The 14,836-nt window shown below is 35.8% G+C and overlaps 1 protein-coding gene across 5 annotated transcripts in view; it reads left to right on the forward strand.

Annotated features, from left to right (window-relative positions):
* LOC131062311 (protein ZINC INDUCED FACILITATOR-LIKE 1) overlaps positions 1-13,327 on the forward strand; it is a 39,352-nt gene extending 26,025 nt beyond the window's left edge. For 4 of the 5 annotated variants that reach the window (XM_057995944.2, XM_057995945.2, XM_057995941.2 and 1 more), the window contains one exon: positions 12,727-13,327. In XM_057995944.2, coding sequence (XP_057851927.1) covers positions 12,727-12,790 — 64 coding nt within the window. In that variant the 3' untranslated portion in view covers positions 12,791-13,327. The remainder of the gene's footprint in view (positions 1-12,726) is intronic. The other variant, XM_057995942.1, reaches the window with a different exon arrangement.
* The last annotated feature ends 1,509 nt before the right edge of the window (positions 13,328-14,836 follow it).

Genomic DNA, 14,836 nt, shown 5'->3' on the forward strand with positions numbered 1-14,836 from the left:
TATAATGAGATTTTCGCTCTGGACCCTTTGGAAGGGTCAGGAGCGAAATTTGGCATTTAGCCTCAAATTCACCATCTCTTTGCCTCAAATCACTTCTCAAGGCAAGTATACATCAATCTTCTCTCAACCATGCCTTAGGAACTAAGATTTCGACCCCAAACAAGGAGCAAATAGAGGTTTTAGGAAATTTGGCTTTGGACCCTTTGGAAGGGTCAGGAGCGAAATTTGTCTTTTGACACCATTCATCTTCCATTCATCATTTCTTTGCCTTGAAACCAATTTTTTTAAACCTTCTTCTATCACCATCAAGTCAATTCGCCCTCAATTTAGCTTTAAACAAGATCTTTTGGGTGCAATACGCAAAATAGGGAGTCCTAGGAATTTCGCTCTGGACCTTTTGGAAGGGTTAGGAGCAGAATTTGCTTTTCTAGACTCAATTTATACTCAACTTGCCTTGGACTTGTCTTTTCCACCCCTACCTTATAAAGATCAAGTCATTTGTCTTCAAAAATGCTTGGGAATGAATTAGTTCAAAGGTTTGAGCAAGGCATAATGCTTCTTGAAGAAATTTGCTCTGGACCCTTTGGAAGGGTCAGGAGCGAAATTTGTCATTTAGGCTCAATTCACATCCCTTTTCACTTAGGTTTGCTTTAGACTTGACTTTTGAATCCTTTTCTTGCCATGCATGACCACCATTCAATGTCTCTAGTGAGGAATTATGTCTTTTGGAAGATTTCGCTCTGGACCCTCTGGAAGGGTCAGGAGCTTAGATAAATTTTTCTCTGGACCCTTTGAGAGGGTTAGGAGCGAAATTTGCAATTATGCTCAAATCCCTCACATTTTCATTACTTCACTTTGTTGTACACATCAATTCTCTCTCAATAGCGCCATAGGGACAAGGTTTATGATGCAAATTAGGACCAAGAAGGAAGATCCAAGGAAATTCGCTCTGGACCCTTTGGAAGGGTCGGGAGCGAATTTGAGGAATTAGTCATATATTTTATTCAAACATTCAAACTTCAGCCTCATTCACATTGTTCTCACCTTAGGACATGCTAACAAATCATCTAAAGGAGGTGCCTAGTTCAAAACGTTGGATCAAAAGTGCATCTTAACAATTTCGCTTAGGTACCTTTAGAAGGACAGGACCTAAAGAGGAATTTCGCTCTGGACCCTTTGGAAGGGTCAAGAGCGAAATTCATATTTTCACTCAATTTATCCTTCATTTAACCTATGTTTTGACCTTTGTCCATGCTAGGAAGGCATCCTAAGGGTTTTCTTTGCTCAAATTTGGGATCAAAAGGCAACTATTGACAATTTCGCTTGTGTACCCTTGGAAGGTACATACCCCTCTAGGAATTTCGCTTTGGACCCTTTGGAAGGGTTAGGAGCGAAATTTTGCTTTTGGCTCAAACTCCTCATAGAACTTCATCTCACTTAGTTGCAACTCACTCCAAAGGTATGCATTAATCAACCTTGCCTCAATCACGCCGAATATTTTGACCTAAACAAGGAGCTCAAAGGAAATTCGCTCTGGATCCTTTGGAAGGGTCAGGAGCAAAATTGGCCATCTTGGTCAAATTCCTAACATTTTCATCATCCAATCTTGTTTGAATACGTTCACAAGGCATAAATAGGTCATTCCTCATTCAGTCAAGGCGTATGAGCAAGTCCTTTTGACCTAAGTTAGGAGATCCAAAGGAATTCGCTTTGGACTCTTTGGAAGAGTCAGGAGCGAATTTGCAATAATGCTCCAATTCATGACCTTTTCTCCAAATTTTCAAGTCTAAGTTTGTCCAAGACGCTTCCAAGGGTGAATTCAAGCTAATTTCCTCCCAATCCATGCCTTAAAGTGAAGTTTTTATCCAAAATAGGAGGGCAAAGAGAGTTAAGGAAGATTTCGCTCCTGTCCCTTTGGAAGGGTCAAGAGCGAATTTGACACTATCACTCAAATTCCTCATTCAACTCTCAATTTTTCATGCCCAATCTTCATGTTCTTTGCTCCTCGAAGGGTAAATGAGTGGAATTGGTATCTAACAAGGCTCTAGTCATAATGCAAAGACTCTCCCAAACTCAATCAAGGCATAACCCCAAGACTAGAGCAAGACCTGACCTAGAGAAGGCTTTCAAAGAGACCCTGACCTGGACCACCTATTGACCCACTTCAATTCAAGCAGACCCTGCTATCCTAATGAGCTCTCTGGCAACTCTCCAATGCAAAGATTAATAATCAAGAACCTAAAAGACTAAGCCAGGAAGACTAACCCTAGAAAGCAAAAAGAAGGGGTCCCCATTTGCAATGGGGCGATGTGTGAATACATCACAACAGGCCCCCAATAATTATATTATTAATAATAATATAATTTATATTATCACAATAATATAATTATATTATTACAACCTCTATGTCGGCTTGAAGGATTCCGATCATAGCTACAATAACATTAACACTCTTTTTTAGCTAGGGAGGAATCCTTCTCAATCTCTACAAGTCACATCACCTCATCGTGATGACTAACACAATGACTACACTCATGTGTATGAAAGAAGCTTATCACCTCATCGTGATAGCATATCACCTCATCGCGATGTTTGACCACATGGTTACTCCCATATGTGGAAATGCAAATGAACATAACTACCATGGCTACTCCCATGGATGGTGAATGAATAGGTATCACCTCACTGTGATAATAAACATCATGGCTTATCCATAGACATCACCTCATGTGATATCCACCATCATGGCTTATCCGCATATATCACCTCATGTGACATCCACCATAGATATTTCCTCAAGTAATATCCACCATTATAGCTTATCCATAGATATCACTTCACATGATATCCACCATTATGGTATATCTAAAGATATTACTACATGGCATGTCCATGGATTTCACGTCACATGAAATCCGCCATGAATATCTCTTTTTGTAATATCCACCATTATGGCTTATCCATGGATATCACGTCTCATGATATCCACCATTATGGCATATCCATAGATATTACTACTCGAGATATAAACCATTATGACATATCCATAGATGTCACGTCCCATGATATCCATCATAATGGTATGATCAATCAATATCGTAAGATTGTCACCTTACGATAATGATGTACAAGTGTTCACTATTGAGAGATCGTCACCTCACAATAATGTTTACAGGGGCTCATCAAGCACTGAACCAAAATTGTCATGGAGTCACACACATGACATCCACCATGAACCATATCAGAGGGTGTAGATAAGGGCTTTCTCCTTAAGTCTCTCTCAAAGAGAAATGCAATCACAACAGTTTACACTTTAAAACATCTTTTAAAAAAAATAAAAATACATTAGTGACTAGCATACCTTTCCACCATGTCTCTAACATGGTGATACTTGATCTCCACATGCTTTGACCTTTCATGAAATACAAGGTTGAAGTCTGCATCACTCTTGGTGTATTCATAGTTAGCATAAATGTCTTCCAGTCTACATAAACGGGACTCCATCTCATGAATCATAGTCCTTTGACTGATCACTAGAGAAACCATCTTGGCATGGTCCACTCCCTCTGAACCTATATAACCAAGATCCTTGGAAATCAAATAAAGCAGATCCTATAGCTCCTCCCTCTGAAGCTGAAATGTTAGGCCCCCTCTGAATGTTAATTCCTCCCCTTCGAGGGATGCCTCTAGTTATGTATCACCAATCTCAGCAAGCTGTGTCTCTAGTCTCTAGTCTGCGATGATGCCTCAAGCTCTTCTTTTCTTGAATTCCTCAAATTCATCATTCATTTGTTTCCCCATCCAACCCATAATATCGATCCTTAATATTTTGTGAGAAAGCTCCCCTATAACAGGCATCTCATGTCAATAAAGGCATTCAGCACCTCATGTACACTCACCACGAACATAGAACTACAAACATGAGCTCTGTTTCTTTTGTAATATGGTGTTGTTCTTTGATGCTTCAATATGTATCATTTGGACGGGCCTTTCCATGTGATGACTCATAATCTATGCCTGCTCTAGCCTTTAGATTAGAATCATAATAGATTCTCAACAACACATGCTGTAATTCTCCCTTTTCAACTTGAGCTGCAGATTGACTATGAGTCTGCCGCATACTTCTCTATGGAACGACGTTCTTTATATCACTTTCTAAAACTTCCATAAATCAAGACACTAGTTGATACAAGTGATCACAACCTCTTCCTTATAATTTGTTTATCACATTCATATATACTTCTGAAATAATATTTTAATTAGTTCCCAATCTACTTTCCTTAATCCGTTTTTCATATCTGCACATGATCTTCATTCATGCCTTTCTATATATCTGTGGTATATCCTACGTTCTCTGGCTCCTTTGATTATCGAGGTGAAGATATATATCCATTGGAGCTTCTAATTACTTACCGTCAAATATCTGTTATGTATGGTGTCTCTACCTCAAAGATCGCAGCATTTGATATAGTCCAGCCTCTTATAATGTTGCCATTAGTTATATATTCATCAATGTTTCTAACTGCTTTCTTTCGATTTTCTTCCTTTCACGTAAATGTCTAAATAATCTCTCTATGAATTTCTTTTAATCGACATCCTCCTCCCCCCATACATCCTCCTTCCCTGAGAGGATAGATTTGATCCTTAATAAATACCTTGTAATATCAATTGATTGCATCTTCTTTAATTCCTCATAAGAGAAACAAGAACTGCTTTCTTCTCTGGTAGAGATAATGTGTGTAATTTCTGCATAGATGTTTCTTTCGACTCAAGGATGAGAGGAGAGGAGCCGAAAGAACCAGGTAAGCGTAGAAGACAAGGTGTCCTTGCCCACCAAGATAAAACTTATTACAGTATCTCTGAGGAAAACGTCATACGAAGCCTTTCCTGCTGCACCGATAGCACTCTCACAAGAGATCTTCACACTGTGGCCAAAGTGAATGAATTTATATTTCTTTCTTCCTCTCACACCGACTTTGGCCGGATCTGCACTCATCCTTCCCCGCTCGCGTTCTTCGCCACATTTTTCGCTTAACCCTGCGGCCGCCCAACTCTCCCTTGCATCCTTTCTTTCTTTCGTCGTCTTCTTTCTCTTCATCTCATGCACAGCTGAGGCACGGGTTTTTGCACTTGTGCCGTCGATTTCCTATGATGGCTTCTTCGACCTAGGCTTCTCTACAAGAAGACAAGCCTACATTGTCATTGGAACAGCTTAATTGGGACAACTCTTTTATCCGGGACCTTCCCGACGACTCCATAACAGATGGACCTCCCCGCAGGTCATTCCTCATTCAAGATTTCTCATTTAATTTTACTCAATATGCTTGTTTGTCATTCAATTCGTTAAAAATTTAGCTTTGAGGATCTAAGGTGCATAAATCTTTTCACGTATCATTACACAAATAGTTATCCACAAGAAATTGTGCAAATATCTTGTAGTGGAAATCTGAAACCCAAAATCTTAACAAAGATATTTTAGTAGTGGATATTGGGCAATAGTGAAAAGCCCATCAAGCTACTAAAATAATCGTCTTTGTACAACTTAGGGATGCTTAGCATGACATCGACTGGGATTGTTAAATTTGTTGATCGACACTCTGATTGCAAGAAAAACTGCTTGGTATGCTTCGAATTCAACAGCTCCATTTTAAAAATCGAAAAACTGCCCTACTGTGTAAGGACATTTGAATGCCGTGTCGTAACTATTATCAAACTATCATCTGAAATGCTCTATTTGCCGCACAAGAGTGCATCTAGTTGCTCCACATGATCAACATCATCTAGAACGATGAGCATACTGATAGATCCTAAACATGAATCCAAAAATGGCTTCCCTTCACTTACATGGTGTAAATCGATAAGAATCACCAGAATATCTTCCATATTCTTGCTCACCACCAGAGTTTGATGTATCTTCATTCTTTGAGGTATGAATACCAACATTCTCTTCGACAATAGCATCTCAAGCTGATTGAGAATCGGAAATTTGACTAGATAGGACACGAGCACTCTGCAACTGTGATGGATGAGGACTGAAGCCTCGACTTCTACTTCCTCCATTGTAAACTGGATCCATATTATGAGTAGGATACTGTGCTTGTGTCAGATGTCATTTAATCTTCACACCCTGCAAAAAGTTAACTTCCTCCAAATTCAAACTCCGGATCTCAGTCAAATTCAAACAAACGCTTCAGCATACTGCATCGTATTGTTATCTGCCATAGTGCTCTTTAGGACCTTCCTTTAAGCTGTAAGGCTATCTCCAAAGGAACCCGCTCTGATACCATGTTGTTATTTTGTGGTATACACATTGTTATATGTATTTTATATATTTTATTTATTCTATGATCTATCGTCTTAGAGAGGAAGATTTATTCTTCCTTTATACTTATCGGTGGTGCCCCTTTACCAAGGGTCACCACTCTTCCAAGTTGGCTCCCAATAATTATATTATTAATAATAATATAATTTATATTATCACAATAATATAATTATCAATATAATTATATTATTACAACCTCTATGTCGGCCTGAAGGAATCCGATCATAGCTACAATAACATTAACATTAAGTGTTTAAATTTAAAATTCTGAATTATAAATTAAACCTAAAACTAAAATATAAAAGAAAAGAATTATAAGACTTATCTACAATATAACTTTGATTGCAAGAGGTTGGAAGTGTGCAAATGATTTCCCATGGAAGTACAACCAACTATGAGCATCAACCTTAAACTTGTTACGAAGAACATCAATAGTAAAGTCATTGGAATGTGCAAAATCCACAAACTCAATCCTAATCGCATCTTGCAAGTCATGTTCAATGAACAATCTATAAAGTGTTGTCTTATACCATTGGTTGACTTCAACATCTCTATGCAGGCAATCCTTGTCAACATGGAAAGAATTTCAACGCTATAATATTTGGGATTCAATGCAAAGGCAAGAAGATGTAATGGGGCGGTTGTTTTGTGTTATCTCTCTTCAAAAAAATGTGTTACTATTTGAAGAAAATTTCTTAAGGATCTTATGTTTTAATTTATGATAGTCTTCACCATCTCAATCATTGAGTTGATGCTATCATATATCTCTCCCAAACAAGGTCTTTTTATGTCAGTATGATAGATCATATTTAATATGGGATCAATGAAATTGAGGAGATATTCAACATGATCTACCCAAATGTTATTTAGGATTGTCCATTTAATATTTGTTGCCTTTGCAATGTTAGATTGCATCCATATAGACCAATGTTAGTTGATGACCATGTTAGAAAGTGCCTCTTGAACCTTCAAAAGTTGTCTCAAGACAATTGTATTGGAGACAAAAATAAGTCTCAACAACCTATATGAAAATCAAAATTAAAATATAAAGATTTTTCAAAAGAAAATATGAACTTAACTTTAAAAAATTACTAAAATGAAACATATTTATTAAAATAAAATAATCAGTTCACTTACTTTTAACAACTCTGATTTTGAAAAAGTATTGTATTTGCCTTGTGACATAGTGGTTGCTATTGAACATTGTAAGGAAGTTAAGTAGTAGAACAACATCCTACACTAACCTTGAGAGGAGGGTAATGCAAAAACTTTTACAGATCATTACGATAGTTACAAAAACTTAACAGAAATAGACATAATAACATGCATACCATAACACAGTGATCTACGTGGGGAAAACACTTTCAAGAGAAACCCAAGACTCCAAAAGTAGCTCAATATATTATTTAACAATCAATAACATATTACAATATACTTGCAGAGCAATCTCTTCACAGGAGTACCACTAATTAGAGACTCAAAGGTAACTCAATAGCCATAAGAACACACAGCCTCTATCTCACGCACCTCATATATAGGAGATACAATACAAGAAACCGTCAAATGGTATTACAAAACTATGGGCTAAAACCACCCAATAAAGTAGAGCCGACCTTATCTCCATTCTAGATGCCCTATGGTGTGTCAAAACACACATCACCACGTGTTCCTCCCTTTTACAGCTCATTTATGTGTCCGATGCAATTTCTTATTTTCTATTACAGGATTCCAAACTTCTGGAGGCCATAACTTGTGAACTGGGTGTTCGATTGACGAACCGTTTGATGCGCCGGAAAGCTCGCGAAGTGCTCTATCAGCGTGTATTCAGCTAAGTCGGTTACGCCCACTTTTCAGGGCATTTTGGAGGGTCTAAAGTCCTCAAAATTAGATTTAAACCTTTCATCGCACCTTTTAAAAACGAAAACTTTAATATCTTCAAAACTAGCTATGATCTTGTGACAAAAAAATTGCCGACATGCCTATCTGACCAATCCAAAGATTTTATGACATTTGGATCTCTTTGGCCTTGGCATACACCTATTTGATCCAAACAATTTCGGTGCCAAGTTTTTGTTGCATAAAGTTGAAGGAGTCAACAATGCAAGGTGTCCAAAAAATGTGAGTAATATTTTTCAACTAATAAACTAGCTGCTCTACAATTTTTGGCATTCTCTGTTATAACTTGAACAATGTTTCAAGACCCAATTTCTTTAATATTTGTCATGAGCTTGTTAGCAATAAATGCATCATTGTTCACCTCCCCCTCACAATCCACGTCGTTCTAAAATGTTGGCAATTTATGAGAAAATGCAATAACATTAACCACAAGATAATTTCTAACAACCTTCCATCCATCAAAAACTATGGATACCCCTGTCTTAGCCCATGAATCTTTTATGGGCTTCAATGATCCTCTACAAACTTCACCTCCTTTATAAATAATGTGCTACACACCTTCCCAAAACCTTGGCCCTTGTACCCTTTTGGAGCATCATTAATTGTTTTATGATTTGTAGTCAATATGGTGAGTGAACAACATTGAAAGACAATTCATTTACATGTAACTATCTTGTAATGTCTTGATCAACAATCTCTCAAGACTCATTGTGAAATGTCATTTGCAAGAATCTCTTTCATCTTTTATGTATAAATGCTATGATTCTTTAGGTGTGGCCAAAAATGGGTGGCTCTCTACAAATTCAAGGTTAGATGGTGGTGGAGGGGGCTTCATTCCTCAAGATCCTTTCTTTGATAAAGGATTTAATTTGCGGCCTACTACTTGATCTACTTTTTAACTCATTGATATATTTTATGACTTGCTCTTGTGGAATGGGTACATTATTTTTTCTTAGGCTTGAGTTTTGATGCCTAACCTAAGGATGTGGCACAAATGGGCTTTTACCCAACTATATGAGCTCAAATACCTAACACCACATGCATTGTGAATCCAAATATAACCCTCACAACTTGGAAGTTTTTTGTATCATATCAACATATTTTAAAGTGGAGAATATGGGTTTATTTTGAAGTGGGGTTGGCTCACAGAGTCATAACAAATTGCCATTGTAATCCCAATGGCAACAAGTTCAATAAACAATACATTCAAAACAAATGAAAACAAAAAAATATATACATCATAACTCTTTTTAAAAAATTAAGCATATGCCATAGATTCATTGAAGAATGAAAACAAAAGAGTTCATTTCTAAGAATAAAATGTAGGGAAAAAACTTCTCTTTTGCAAAAGTCTTTCTCCATGATCTCTTTGGCAATAAATAGACAATAAATAGACTTTTGCACATGCATAGGAATAGCAAATCAACCAATTTGGAACCTTCATCAATCAATCTTCAAATCTATTTGTACAATAGCAAGCAAGAATGAAAGTTCAACAAGGATGAATGATATTTTTGTTTTACATTCACAATGAGAGAAATCACTTTGTTTTTATATTTAAAATGCTTTGGAATCCATTTTTTACGGTTAGGGGGTGTTTTTAGGTATACGAGTCAAAGTCAAATGGCAAAATAGGGGGAAAAACCAAAAGCCAATGGGTTCATCGTGACAAGATTGAACAGATGCTCAAATTGGGATGGGTACACCCAGGTTCATCCTGGATGAACCTGCGAAGATTTTTCGGAACCCTAGATGGACCCCTTACAAAATGAACCCAAAATCGTATCTGGTCTAGATCAGACCTGAACTGACAGGTCCAAGGGTTAATACATAGCTGTTTAAATATTAAAAATAAAATATAAAATAAATAAATAAGGCCAAGAAATTGTGGTTTGCAACAGGGAACTAATTCTGGGTCATTAAAATGTACATCATTTGTTATAAGTTGTCATTTCTTGCAACATAGGCTAAAATTCGAATGTCAAAGCAGCACAAGCTAATATGAACTCATAAGATATTGAAAAGTTCGCTTGCTTCAACTTGATATCAATGATTTATTTTCCTATATAACCAAATCCATTCAAACAAGAATGATCATTCATCTTCACCATTATTGGTTGAACTAAATATTACAAACTAAGTTGTCTCAAAAGCTGCCCTGCCTTGGAGAGTTCTTTCTATATTCATTTGAAGATCTTAGGATCATTTGATGGTTGATCACGCCCTCTTAGTTTTCTTTTTCTCTTTTTCACCTTTGTCCAATTGTTCCCATAGGAATGAACTTTTTGTAACTCCAGTTCTAACCAAATCAATGGTAGCAATTGTCTCATCCTTGGAATTTTTTTCTCTAGAGGAGGAGGAGAAGCATCATTCAACTCAGAATGAGATAGAACTTGGTTGCATGCAACCCTGTTGGTACTTGGTATTATCGTCAGCTGTTGTTATAGCAGCCAAACCTTTTACCTCATTACTTGGAGTTTCCTCCAACACCTCCTGACTGTCTGAAATCTGCCTCAAAAAAATAGTAAGATGTTAAAGGCTCAACCCCTTTGCACCAAGTAGGGTGAGAAGAAGCCCTCTTTGTGAAGTCCATAGTAGAAACATAACATTTGTTTGGACAATGAGAAGCCAAGTGGCCAGCCATACTCGAAATAGAAGTGGCAGCGAAATGGAATGTTCACATAGTCTAACTTTCGAACCTATAATTTGCCTTCCTTTTTTTCAAATGATTTCTTTAGACAATATAGGCCAACATTCCACGTATGAGAATGGCAGTGATTGACATCTTCGAATCTTGCAATTGCCAAATCCATTGTACTGTCAGCAGAGGCAGCTGCATCATGTCTACACCTTTGCTAACCATAATTCACCTTTGAGCAGAAGAAATGCTACTACTGCCTTTTGTTTTTGGTTGTTATTGATAGTAAGCAAAAATCTCAGCTCCTGATATCAATAAAATCTATATGTGGACTGAACAAGTCTTATTTGATTTCTAAATTTTATTATTTTTTATAGATTAGAGTGATATATCAATATCACTAAGGAGGAGAGAGTTGTTTGTAAAATTTCATCAAGTTAATTTTATAAAATAAATGAAAATAGTATCAAAATCTAAAATTGTTGAATTTTTTGAAACACACTTTAAATAGTTTGCATCGGACAATTTGAAACATAAAAATAGAAACAGCTGCCCCCTCCATGCCTCCCCTGCCTAACTAATTGTATTTGACTGCAAACAAAATAATTTAAAATCTATATAACTTCAACATGGAGAAGATTACCTGTGGAACATGGACTTTTGAGAGATTTTAGCCCATTAAGATATATAATCGCTGACAGATAACTAGACATATATCTCCTTGTAGCGTTTCTCCTACAACCAACTCAAATTGATGCTCACGGGTTTGAAACTTGAAAAGTAAATTTGAATTCCAAATCTATTGTAGGATGTTCAACTCTATAGGAAATGTTCTTCTTATATCCTTTGGTAACAATAAGTGCCACCAGCATTTCAGTGTATATATAATTATATAAATTTATAACTCTTAATATGAGTTTTTGTTTCAAAATGATTTTGGGATTTCATATTCTAGGAGATTGTATCTTAATGCACCATTAGAAATTGACTAATATAAATCATGTTTGTTGTAAGTTTAGGTTTGGCGTATGAGGTCGAAAACGAGATTGTTTCAAGGTTGTAATATAATAGTTACAAGTTGTCGTTCATGACAGTGTGTGATAGAAATTTTGGTGTTCATGGCATAGTGTGATGTTTAAATTGTGGCATTGTTGCAGTCATCAAGGTTCAAACTTTCGTGGGGCCATTATGATCATGAGCATTGTGCCCTCATTGATCCATTGTGCTCACGCGTTTGAACCTTTGTGTTGATACTGTTGGTATTCATGCCAACTGACCTTCTATTCTAAAACCTTAGTAGGTTAGTGTGCTCACGACCATTGTGCCTTTGTTGGACTGCTTTGCTTGTGGATTCAATTTGTAGCCTCACCTAACTCAGACTAGACTAAAAGTTCTCAAAATTCTGATTAAAAGAAAGTTAAAAACAAAAACAGTACAAATTGTCACCACTGGCTTGCTTAAGCTTATGTACATTAAACTGTAAGAGTGATTTAAGGGTTAGGACAACCTCGCCTGCCTGAACTTTTTGGGGCAGCTGTATCTAGGCAAAATATGGATGATTAAACATTTGTTTCTACCATAAAGAAGAAATGTCCTTTATTGCAGTTTATTTATACGGACAGCAGTGGGCATAAATGCTTCGAAGAATCTGATCTTAATGAGGGAGATGACATGTGAAATTTTTCTTTTTCTTTTCCTTGTTATATGAGGCTGCATGGAGGAGAATAAAATGGATTACAGTATAATATATTGTGGTTTTGGGTTTGCTGTAGAATTTATTTCTTTGTGAAATTTATGCATTCACATGTTCTTCTTCATCATCTTAATGTTATTACTAAATGTTTTCTACCTTTTTCCTTGTGGGTTTCAGGTTTTCACATGGTCTGTTTCATTTTAAATATTATTGTTATTATTTTCACTATTATGACATTTGATCCCATCTTACCTCGTTCAACCAACAAACCTCTAGCAAAGGATGGAAACGACTTAGGGTCTGAAAAGCAACGACAAATTGAGCAAGAAGATGTCCCAGCTTCATGATTTTCAGTGAGCTGACAAGTATCAGTTTGGCAATCTTTTTATATGTTTATTAAATGTTCAAATTTTTAGAATTCAATGAGCCAACCAGTAGAAACGTGAGGGAGTTATTGTCTAAAATATTGAGTTATCTGATTTAATGGTATCTGTCATGAAGGATCTTTCCTTATATTGGCATGCCATGTATACTAATTGTTGTGGGCTGGAGTATTGATGTGTGATGCAATCTTTACAGCAGAGCAGAAGATTATGCAAGGCAACATCAAGACAAAATGGTGTCCACTCAATTTATTGGCAGTTTTTTCAGTTGGTCAATCTAAATCAAAGAATATGCCAAGCATTGACCATGTGGAATCAAGGGTCTTCAAAATTGTTTTGGTATACTTGTCAATGTATTATCAACATTTTCAGCAATTTAATTTGTTTTCGGAACCTATTCAGTTTTATATTTGTTTTTTAACAAAAAGTTATAGATAGAATATTTGGTTGGGCTTGGTTAATTTTTTAATGTTAAAATTTAATGTAAACAATGAAACTTATAAAAGATTTTGAATTTTGAGAATTAAAATTATTATAATTAAATTTTTGATAATATTTTTTGAAAATAAAAAATTTATTATACTTTTTTTCCAAGTCTTATTTTCACTAGATCCTAGAAAATTAATTATTGTTCAATAAATACTTAGAATTACTTTTAAATACAGTTTATATTTTCTTCATAAATATTATGTACAAATATTCATAATCTTTAGCCTTCCATATAATTTGGATAAACCCTTCCAATGAATAAAATATTTTAATTTTTACATAACTACTCTCTTGAAAGTGAACTTATTCTTAACCATTGCCTCAAATATCAATTTAGTATTTACTTACATGAAGGAGCTATGCTTATTGGTTTTGCTAGTCTAAAACTATAAAATCTTAGTTCACCACTTAAATGAAGACTACTTATGATTTATACTTAAAAAGATAAGTAAGGTTGACCATGAGCATTGTGAATGTTGAAAAGTTTAGGTGGGTACCTAAAATTATGAAGGTTGATTGTGAGCATTGTCTTTTGATTTTGATTAGTGTAGATTTATTCTTTGATGTGGAAATTTGAACTACCAAAAAATAGACTTTTGCAAACCATTTGATTTGATCTTTAATATTTGGTGAGCTTATAAGGACTAAATAACTTATAATTGCTTTTGGAGAATTTGTTGGATCGCTAGGGTCAATTTCTTATAGGTTAGACACTTGGCTCTACAAGTTTTATGTAATGTCTCTCTTTTAGCCAGTTAAGTGGTGGTCTTCCATTAGCCCATTTTGCCTTGGTCACGAGGGCTAACCAAGACTTTACAGGGACCAGTGAGAGATTTGGCCTAGGCAATTCCAATTTCAGGCCAATTGGAGTTTTTTTGGCAGGGTTTCAAGATAATTACTATTTATAGTAAGTTGTGGCTCAGCAACGAGAAATATTTGAAGCTTTTTGTAATGTCAGTATTTTGTAGATCTTAATCCTCCATTAGGTTTGCTAAAATTAATGAGTCATTTGTCATTTGGGCCATTGAGTTAAAAGTTTCTAAAGTTAAATTTAATTATTTAACTTTAATGATTTATTAATGTTGGGACTAATGTTTTAAGGAAAAAATTAAAAGTTCCCTTTCAATGAGGAATAAGGGGATAATATTATTTTATTAATTTTTTTGAATCCCACATGCATTGGAATTTGTGCCCAAACAGAGTTATTAATGAGAGTTGGAAGAGCTTTTGTGATCATCTTGGAATTTGTGTTATCTTGAAGTTTGTGTTTCTGGAGTTAATTCAGGAGATTTTTCTGGCATTTGAGGATGTAATCCCTCATTTGTGACACATCCTATGCCTGTGAAAGGATCAAGTCTGGGACGTATAGATTGGGTAATCACAACAAACAATAAGTCTAGACGTTTCTCAGAAGT

This window comes from Cryptomeria japonica, chromosome 7 (genome assembly GCF_030272615.1).
Source record: "Cryptomeria japonica chromosome 7, Sugi_1.0, whole genome shotgun sequence".
Taxonomy (NCBI): Eukaryota; Viridiplantae; Streptophyta; class Pinopsida; order Cupressales; family Cupressaceae; genus Cryptomeria; species Cryptomeria japonica.